The sequence below is a fragment of the Octodon degus genome, unplaced genomic scaffold (assembly GCF_000260255.1).
Source record: "Octodon degus isolate 3935 unplaced genomic scaffold, OctDeg1.0 scaffold00076, whole genome shotgun sequence".
In the NCBI taxonomy this organism is placed as follows: domain Eukaryota; kingdom Metazoa; phylum Chordata; class Mammalia; order Rodentia; family Octodontidae; genus Octodon; species Octodon degus.
The window spans coordinates 5,240,222-5,250,039 of NW_004524652.1; the positions used below are offsets into that span (position 1 = coordinate 5,240,222).

The 9,818-nt window shown below is 58.7% G+C and overlaps 1 protein-coding gene across 2 annotated transcripts in view; it reads left to right on the plus strand.

Moving 5' to 3' along the window:
* Scarb1 (scavenger receptor class B member 1) overlaps nucleotides 1-9,022 on the plus strand; it is a 42,803-nt gene extending 33,781 nt beyond the window's left edge. The window contains exons 9-13 of one of the 2 annotated variants that reach the window (XM_004635861.2): nucleotides 134-207; nucleotides 2,178-2,229; nucleotides 3,338-3,484; nucleotides 5,668-5,796; nucleotides 8,271-8,358. In XM_004635861.2, coding sequence (XP_004635918.1) covers nucleotides 134-207; nucleotides 2,178-2,229; nucleotides 3,338-3,484; nucleotides 5,668-5,796 — 402 coding nt within the window. In that variant the 3' untranslated portion in view covers nucleotides 8,271-8,358. Of the gene's footprint in view, nucleotides 1-133; nucleotides 208-2,177; nucleotides 2,230-3,337; nucleotides 3,485-5,667; nucleotides 5,797-8,270 lie in introns of both variants that reach the window. The other variant, XM_023720488.1, reaches the window with a different exon arrangement.
* The last annotated feature ends 796 nt before the right edge of the window (nucleotides 9,023-9,818 follow it).

A 9,818-nucleotide genomic window follows, 5' to 3' on the forward strand; every position in this document is an offset into this window, starting at 1 on the left:
GGTGGCTGCAGGAGCCTAGCTTGGGCCTCGCCTGTAGTCGGGGAGGTGCAACAGGGCCGCCTCTGAGCGTGGGGCCGGCGCCCACCCAGGACAGGATCGGGCCAGCGCGGCCGCTCACCATCCTCTGCCACAGGTGACCGGGATCCCCATGAACTGCTCCGTGAAGCTGCAGCTCAGCCTCTACATCAAAGCCATCAAGGGCATTGGGTGAGTGGCGCAGGGGCTGCGGCCCAGACTCCGGGGACGCGGTGCGGAACCAGGCGAACCAGGCGAGGATCTGTCCCTGCCCTCTTTCCTCGAGGGCCAGCCCGCGCAGCTCTGCCCCCAGCACCCCTTTCACACAGTCCCCTTCTTTTGTCATGTCTCCCTGCCCCCAAACCAGGCCAAATCTTCTGTCCTACCTGTCTCCCGCTCTGCAGTGTGGAAAAATTAAGGCCTGACCGAAGCAGGTATTTGAAAAATGAAAATGTACCGAACAGTGTTAAGTCCAACGGCTCACTTTACAGAGCAATTCTGTTAAGCACCTGACTTTTATATCCTCATTTTTAGCTTTTAAAATAACAGGGTTAAACCAGGCATAGTAGCGCATGCCTATGACCCCAGCACTCGGGAGGCCGAGGCAGGACTGTTGTGAGTTTGAGGCCAGCCTGGGCCACACGGTAAGCTGAAGGCCAGCCTGGACCCCAGAGCAAGATCCTGTATTGACAGCAAACACCTAGCTTTCTGGAGATACGATTCAGGGACCGTAACCTCACCCTTTTCAAGTGTACAATTCAGTGACTTGCGCTCAGCTCTCAGAGGTGTGCATTCCACTCCAGAATGTTTTCCACACCCTTAAATGAAACCCACGGCTCCTTAGCAATTCTCCCCCAACCCCCAAGGCAGAGGAGACCCCTCTCTGCTGTCATCGTGAGTGTGCTCCTCCCAGACATGTGACACAGATGAGTGGCCCACTACGTGGCCTTTTATGTCTGGTGTCATTCACTTTTTTGTGTGTGTGTGAAACCGGGGATTGAACTCAGGCCCTTGCGCTTGCCAGACAAGCACTTATTCCACTAAGCTATCTCCCTGGCCCCGTGTCATTCACTTTGTATCCTGTCTTCAACCATCTGAGTTGTAGCAGGTGTGTTATTTTTCATGGTTGTGTAATACTCTACCTGGGAGGCTGACCTCATGTTATGTGTGGGTGGATGCCGGGCCACACTTCTTGCCCATGGTGACTTGTGTGGCTGTCCTCCTTCACCTGTCGGGAGTGGACATGTGCTCATTTCACCTGCCTGTGGCTAGCAGAGGGGCCGTGGGGCACGGAGCTCTGTCTCAGCAGTGACAACCGCACAGGACAGGCCTGGGATCAGGAGGTGGGTGGCCTGGGGGCTGTGATCTGATCGTCACAGCTACCCTGCATGGCCTGCAGATCCTCAGTCCTTGCCTAAGCCCTTGAGGCCACTGTTCTACCAGTTTGTCTTGTGGCAGGCGACACAGGGACGCAGCATGGCCAGGTGAGTTGCCCAGGCCGCAGGGCGCACATCACAGGGACCCATATTTGTTCCCAGTGTGTGTCCAGTAGGAGCTGAAGGGGCTGGCACAAGGCCCGGGGCCTCCCGCCCCACTCTGGACCCCTGCAGTAATCCCAGGTCACGAGCACCAGGTGGAACCGGGTCTTAAATCTTTGAGAGGATGTTAGGAGTCAGACGGGGGAGGGGAGCATGGCCGCTCTCTCAGTATATTCACAGTCCAGGGTTCTCCATCTGTCCCCTCCAATGCCCTAGCACAAGGTGGCCACGCTAAAGGTCATTTCTGGCTTAAATGGCTGCCATAGGTCCAGATATTGCATCTGTATCCCAGGCAGCTGAAAGGAGGAAAGGAAAAAGTGTGCTGGGCACGGTGGTGCACACCTGTAATCTCAGTGTTCAGGAGGCTGAGGCAGGAGAATCGCCACAAGTTCAAGGCCAGCCTGGGCCACACAGGAGACCCTGCCTCAAGCAGCAGAAACAACAGAAAAGGAACAAGTGTTCACCTCGTGGCTATCCTACAGAGGCCTCTGCGCCCCCACGGCCCCGCGGCTGCCCCCACGGCCCCGCCGCTACACATGCAGCGCCCTGCAGACCCAGGAGCCCTCCCTCGCCCTCGAGCTCACCAGGGCACAAGTGCTCACAGCGTGTCTCGCTTGCTTGCAGGCAAACAGGGAAGATCCAGCCAGTGGTCCTGCCGCTGCTGTGGTTTGCGCAGGTGAGGGGTGTTGGCAGCAGTGACTGGAGCCTGGGAGGAGGCCAGGTGCAACCAAGGCAGGACCCTTGGGAATGGTTTTCTTTCTTTCTTTCTTTCTTTCTTTCTTTCTTTCTTTCTTTCTTTCTTTCTTTTTTTTTGGAACCGGGGATTGAACTCAGACCCTTGCACTTGCCAGGGAAGTGCTTATCCTACTGAGCCATCTCCCCAGCCCCAAAATTTTATTTACTTGTGTGTGTGTGGCCAGCTCAGCCCACCAGGGGGCGGGCTGGCTGGCATGTGGTGCTGGGGGATTGAACCGCGGTCCCTGTGCTTTGCATACACTTGTTCTAAATAGGTGCTTTAGACCACTGAGCCATCTCACCAGCCCCGGGAATGGTTTTCTTAGTGCTGTGCCTGTTTGCAGAGAAAGTCCCTGGTCGCTGGTTTTCAAGGAGTCCTCTTTTCCCTCAAGCCTGTCCTAGCCTCGCAAGTTTGTTTTTTCTCCCCCCACAAGTTTGTTTTCTCTTTTTCCTTCCTTCCTTCCTTCCTTCCTTCCTTCCTTCCTTTTTTTGAGACAGGGTCTCGCTCAGTTGTCCAGGTGGGGGCTTGAACTTGCGATCCTTTTGCCTCAGCCTCCCAGACTGCTGGGATGACAAGCATGTACCACTAATTTATATTTTATGTTGTTTTATTGCACTATGCTACTTCTGGTCTACCTAGATTCAAGCTAGGCTTTGCTAGGCCGGGACAGACAGCTAAGGGTGAAGTTCATGATGCTCACAGTCCCTAGGGAGGGTGGCAGGAGGCGGAGCCTTGCTCCATTCAATCATTCGGGGCCCGAGACGCTTTCGGTTCCGTGGCCCCGCCCCCGGAAGTCTTCAGACTCCGTTTGGCTGGGAAAAGAGATGTTGTCACGTGGGGAGGTTTGGTGGCCCAGATCGACTGCTCATTGGTCAGAGCTTGATCACATGGGCATATATAACTGCAAGGGACTCTGGGAGATGTAGTCCTCTCGAGTGCCTTGTAAGTGGATTGCTTGGTCCAGAGAGCCCAGAAAGAAGGGGATTGGGGCGGGGCGGCGTGGTACCTGTAAACCCCGTCCCAGCTCTTTGTCATTCCGCCTTCTCAGAGCGGGGCCATGGAGGGCAAGACGCTCCGCACGTTCTACACGCAGCTGGTGCTGACCCCCAACATCCTGCACTATATACAGTACGTGCTACTGGCGCTGGGCTGCGCGCTGCTGCTCATCACTGTCGTCTACCAGGTCCGCAGCCAGGTAGGTGATCCGGCGGGGGCGGGCAGGCTCAGGCTCAGACTTTCCTCCTGCGGCTTCGCACCTGTCTCACCTGCGATTCCACCATTTCCACCTGTCCTGGAAGGCCTGGGGCGCTCCCTGGGGCATGCAGGGGCTTGGGTACCAGAGGTCTTTGGGGAGCACCACAGGTGCAAGACCTGCAAACGGGAAGATCCCGCTGAAGCGGAGTGCGCAGGTGGCCACAAGAGCCAGGGACGTAGGCAGAAGATGATTTTACCCAAAATAAAGCTGAAAAGAAACGTGATGAGCTAGAGCCTGCGCTGCGGGTGAGCCCAGTGTAGGATCCTCAGATTTCTGGCATGGATGTCAGGGAGCGAGACCACCAGCCTGTGCAAAGGCCCTGGGGCAGGGACCCTGGGGACCAGGCTGAGCCAGGTGGTTGAGGAGGCGGCCATGCAGCCCCACCAGGCAAGGCAAGCAGCGTGGGACCAATTTCCACCATGAGCACAGGCCGTGGGAGGCCTTCCAGGGAGAATCGCGAGATCCCCGCCTGGCACTCGGGGCCTGGGTTGGAAGAGCTGGAGGTGGAGATTTTAGGGGAAGGGGGTGGTGCCTCTCCGAGTAGGTGGCAGCTTACACCAGAGAGGGCACAGCTGAGCAGGCCCGCCCTGGACTCCCAGCTTCAGCGGCAGGAACAAGACGGAGGGCGACAGATCCACTTTTTTCTTGGCCATTTGTCTGCAGTACACAAATGAGCAGGCAGTGAGGTCCAGCAACAAGGATTGTGCATGGCCAGCCTTTATGCAGAGCAGGTCGCTGCGGTCACAGGGTGACCGGGAGGGTGTGGCCACAGGGCTCAGGCAGAGGACACAGACACACCGCTCTACTCCAGGGCACTGTTGGGAAGGGCCACTTTGGAGTGGTGGGTTAGGAGCCTCTGTGCAGGGCCCCGCTGAAGGGGGCCGAGGCCTTCCCGGGCCAGGCTGTCGCCCACTGCTGCTCCAGGCCACCTCTCCTGCTTTCCCCGCTCCCCCTCTGAGCACACCTGTGAGCGTGCATGCTTGCTGCAGGCTGGTGAATCTCTCTCTACACCTGTTCCGAAAGCCCCAGCCTGTGGTGTGTGGCTGGTGGGGCCACCAGCTCTGGTCACATGGCTGCCGGGAGCACTGACCCCTGACGGGCTGATTCTGAGCCGCTTCTGCTGCTGGGCAGGAAGCCATGGGCCAAGCCTGGCCGGATCCAGCCACAGAGGGCGCCCCCACGGTGTCTCTGTGCACCATACCACTGAGCTCCTCCCCAGCCTTGGAAATTTCTAGACGGGATCTTGCTATGTTGCTCAGGCTGGCCTCAAACTTGCCATCCTCCCAACTCAGTCTCCTGAGGACTAGAGTTACAGGTGTGTGACATCCACGCCAGCTCCCAGGGTACCTGGACTGGACCGGGCAGGCAGAACCTGGCACCTGTAGTCCACTGTGGCAGGAAGATCACAAGTTCAGGCCCAGCCTGGGCAATTTAGTGATTTGGTTAGACTCCTCAGGGCAAAAGAGAGACGACAGGCCAGGCTCCCAGCCCAGGCTGGGCCAGAGTGAGAGGCAAATCTGCTTTGTCCTGGGGCTTCTTCTGCCCCCTCCCAGGTCCTAAGAGAAGCAGGCTGAGGAAATGCTGGGGTCCCCAAGCGCTGTTGGCTCTGCTGCCCAGTGAGACCCTCTCCTCTGTCCCACTCTGTATGTTTGCCTGGTAAATGCATCATATTTTAATTTATTCTCAAGGCAGTTTTTATTCTAAATTCTTTTTAAGGAAATAAAACTGAAAAGTATTTTAAAGGGGGAAAAATTCCACCTCTGGTTGATGAAAATGCCTGTTACGTGCGACCCACCACCACGGGCCGGACCCGGGCTCCATGGCAAAGCGCAAGCCCAACCCTGGCTGCCTCTCCAGCACCCAGCTGGCCACCGCCACCCCCGCCGCACGCCCTCCTCCCCGCAGCAGCCCCTGTCAGGCCACAGGGCCCTTGGAGGCGGGGCGCCCCGCCCGAGGGTCCTGTCTCCTGTCCTGGTCACCTGGCCTCAGCAGCTTTGGCCCAAGGGGCTGTGGGTCCTGGATCTGCACCTTGCTGCCCTCTCTCTGCTTCTGGAAATGGAAGACCCCGATGGCCCGCACATGCCCACGCCCTGGTACTCTAAATGGGCTTGGTTGTCTTCCAGGAGAAGTGCTATTTATTTTGGAGTGGTAGTAAAAAGGGCTCGGGCACTAAGGCAGCCGTGCAGGCCTACTCTGAATCCCTGATGACTGCCGCTCCCAAGGGTGCTGTGCTGCAGGAGGCCCGGCTGTAGGTGGGTACCAGGTAACTGCCCATGCGTCCGCCTGCGGCCGCTGGTCCCCGCAGTGGCTGCCCATGGAGGATGCTGCTCGGGGCTCTCTGTCATCAGTTCCCAAGGAGTGGCCATACCTTGGATTTCTGGGGCCACTTGGGACTTCAGGGCTCCGCCCATTTGCATGGTCAGGTCAGAAGGGCAAGGCCAAGGTGGGACCTCACACCTGTGTGGCAGACCCCGCAGGAAGCTTTCTTCAGCTCGGGTCCTGGGACAGACTCCTGCAGAGTACCGGAGCACAGTGCCAGGGCTGAACCCAGGCCTTCTGACAGAGGAGCGCCAGCCCAGCCCTTGGCATTTTTATTTTGAGGCAGGGTCTCGCTAAGGTGCCCAAGCTGAACTGAGTTGGATCCTCTTGCCTCAGCCTTCCCAGTGGGAATTTGCTTTTTCATGGACCCCTAGGGATTCTGGGGCCAAAGGTCCAGGGAGCCGGGCGTGGTGGCACACACCCACAATCCCAGCATCCGAAGGCTAAGACAAGAGGATCACTGGGCATTGGAGGCCAGCTTGGGCTCCAGGGTTGAGTTCAAGGCCAGCCTGGACTGTAATAAGGAAACCCTGTCTCAAAACAAATCAAATAATAATAAAAACAAAGAAGAGGTCCAGGGACCCCTGTTTGAAAAACTTTGGCTTAAATCCGGGCATGCTGGCCTTGTCCAGGCACAGGTGTCCACAGCCGGAAACGTGGGTTGGGGTTGGGCCTGAGGATCAGGTGTCTGGGTTGTGGGAAAACAGAATGGAGCCAGATGTCCAGGTAAGCCTGCATTTCCGGTAAATATGACGACCTGGGCAGTGTGTGTCCCTGCAGGCGTGGCTTGCCTCGTATTCACGGAGCCCCTGGCCTGGCCTCAATGCGGCCACCCTCCTACGGGAGCCCTGGGCCTGCGCCATCCTGTAGGGCTGAGTTTGGGAGGTGACGCCCCGCAGGCGCTGCTCTGGGGTCCCCAGCTGCTCTGAGATGGTGCTGTCACTACCGGCTTGCCAGCTGGGTGACCTCCAGTCCCCTTCTCCAAGGCTCCCCTGTGTCGCCATTCGGCAATGTCCCACTTGGAGCTGTGGGCCAGGACGTCCTTGGCCTGTGCTGGCTGCGGGTCCCCGAGAGTCCAGACAGAGCCCAGGAGTGGGAGGTCTGGGCCCTCGGCTGCCCCTCTGAGGACATAACCAGCTGTCTGGCCCCGCCTAGACCAGGGCAGAGCCCCTCTTGAGGGGTCCAGCTAGGAGGTGGCCAGGGAAGCATCCGACCCCACCCAGGGGTGACCCAGCCCTGGTGCTGTGGATTGGAGGGTCACAGTGTCCAGAGGATGGCTTTAGGTTAGGGGGCAGAGCTTGGAAGCTGACCCTGCAGGTAGCTTCTTACCCAGGCAGGCCTGCTCTTTGCTTGCACCTGCTTGTAGGGTGACCCAGAGACAGCCTTGCTTGGGAGAAGGGGAACAGGGCCCCTGCCCACCCGGAAGAGGCAACAACAGCACCAGTGGGCAGGCGAGGCTTGCTGCAGGCCGAGGGCCTGGCAGGCGGAGTGTCTGTCGGCTGGCCTTGTGCAGTGAGCAGCCCTTCAGGGAGCTAGTCTTGGGCCTCTCTGCAAGTCCTCTCTCGTGGGTTAAGCAGAGCCGGAAGGGAGCGGGAAGGATCGGCTTCCGTTCTGGCTGCTGTGGCTCCGTCACGTGGAGGGGATTAGTTTCCCTTTTTCCTTCTGAGTGTGGCTTTCTCACGAGGGCCCCCGACTGCCACGTGGGGGCTGTGGGGCAGGTGGTGACAGTGCAGGAAGCCCTTGGTCTGTCCCCTGCGCCCCCCTCCCTTCTTGGGGCTTCCAGGGACAGGTGTGTCGAGGAGGTGTGGCAGGGTGAGGACAGAGCTGCCGCCTGTTGTCTCCAATCCTCATTGTTTTAAGCTGAGAAACTTTAAGAGTGTGGGGCTGGTGAAGCGCAAGCCTGTGTTCTCCGTGTTCCTCCCCTCTCCTGGGCCACTGCTGCCCTGTGACAGGAGATGGCCGTCACTGGCTGACCGTAGCCCCGCTCACCGGTCCACACCGCCTCCCTCCCCGCACCACCCCACTGTGGTCCAAGAACGCAGCACTGCTGGGTGTGGTGGCGCACACTTGTCATCGAGGGACTTGGGAGGCTGAGGCAGGAGGATCGCTGTGAGTTCAAGGCCAGCCTGGACTGCATATGGAGACCTTGTCTTAAAAACACCAAACCAAAACAAAAAAAGAGCATGTCACCCCTCCGTGGACAGTGAGGTCCTTTCCTGGTGTAGACAGAGCCTCCTGCTCTGCCAGTCCTAGGCTCCTGGCTTCATCCTGCTCACTGGGTCAGGCAGGTCTCTTTGGGCCTCAGTTTCCCTGTTCCTTTAGGGAACAGAAGGGGACCTTCCTTGGCAGGGATGTGGGCTGGGCCAGGTAGCCGGTGATGGCAGTGACCCGGTTCCTCTCCCCACAGGGTTGCAAGGACGCCCTGGGCCAGCCAGGTGGGGCCCCCTGGTCGGAGGGGCCGCCCAGCCCCCGCACGCCCCTGCTGCAGGAGCCATCGCCCCAGGCCCTGGCCTGAGCCTGCCGTGGCTGAGCAGGGTCACTTAGGGATGGAGCCACCTGGGACCAGAAGCGGCTTGGTGTCGTGCGCTGTTCTGGAAGCTCCTCTGCCAGGGCCACGGCAACCTGCACACCACATCTCTCCCTTGGGCGTGCCTGGCCTGGTCCGTGTCACCAGCTTGTGACAGTTATCATTCTGGTCCCCTCCTGTCCCGCAGGACATGTGCAGCTCCACCAGCCACCTGCCTGTGTGAGGTGGGCCACAACCCAGGGCCAGGCCCACCCTGAGCCCAGCTGTGCCTCCGTGCCAAGGCCAGGCTGTTGGGGCCCAGGACTTGAGGGGACCAGGTACCTGCAGTGGCCGCCCTGTCCCCACCCCAGGTGCTGGGGTCCAGAGGAACACACGGGCACTGGCTGGGGTCTGGGTCCTCCCTGGCCACTGACAACATGCTGCGTACTGAGCCCCCCAGCTCTCAGGGCCCCTGGGGAGAGGGCCCAGGGCCTAGCCTGGTGGTCTCTGGGCATCCCCAGGAATAGGGGGACCCTGCACCCCACGCCAGGTCCCTGGACACGCCCTTGTCCCTTTTCTACTGGAAGAGAAATGAGTTTTACCATCTTACAGCGACCTTACCGTGAAAGCAATAAACCTTTTACAGAAGTGAGTGCAAGTCCTGGCTGTGTCTTCTGTCCTTGTGGGTACAGCCGCCCCTTGGCGTGGGGTTTGTCACCCAGGCTGTGTGCGTGGGGTGTGGACAGCGTGTGACCCTCGGAGCCGGTCCCACAGGCCCAAGCACCCTCCCAAGGTCTCACATGACGTGCACCTTTCCTGGTTCAGTCCCTGGAAGCTGGGAGAAGCTGGGAGCATAGACCCGGCCGTGTAGTATGAGCAGCACCTTGGGAGGCTGAGGCAGGAGGATCGCAAGTTCCAGCCCAGCCTGGGCAGTTTAGCAACCGGACATGCTCCAACTCACAAGTGAAAGGGGGCTGGGTTGGAGCTCAGAGCCAAGGCCCCAGATTCTGCCCTAATACTGTGTGGATTCTTTTTATCTGAAGTTCAAATAGTTGCAAGGCTGACACCCCAGCCCTCCCCCATTTCAGCCACACTGAGAACTCGGTGGGTGGCTCCGTGTTCTACCTTTCCCCCTCCATTTGCATGCCCCTGCTTCTCACCCCAGAGCATATCTGAAGGTTTTACAGCAGATGCCTTAATGCGGGTTTTGTGGGTTTTATTGAGCTCAGGCCCTTGCAGGGAAGCGCTTATTCTGCTGAGCCATCTCCTGGCCCCTCTTCATGCATTTTATTAACCACTCAGATTGCTTTCCCAGCAACCTAAATATGCAGATAAGGTACACTGAACATTTTTAGTATTTCTTGTCATTGTTAAGGATATGGGGCCGGGGAGATGGCTCAGTAGAATGAGCACTTGCCTGGCAAGCGCAAGGGCTTGAGTTCAATCCCC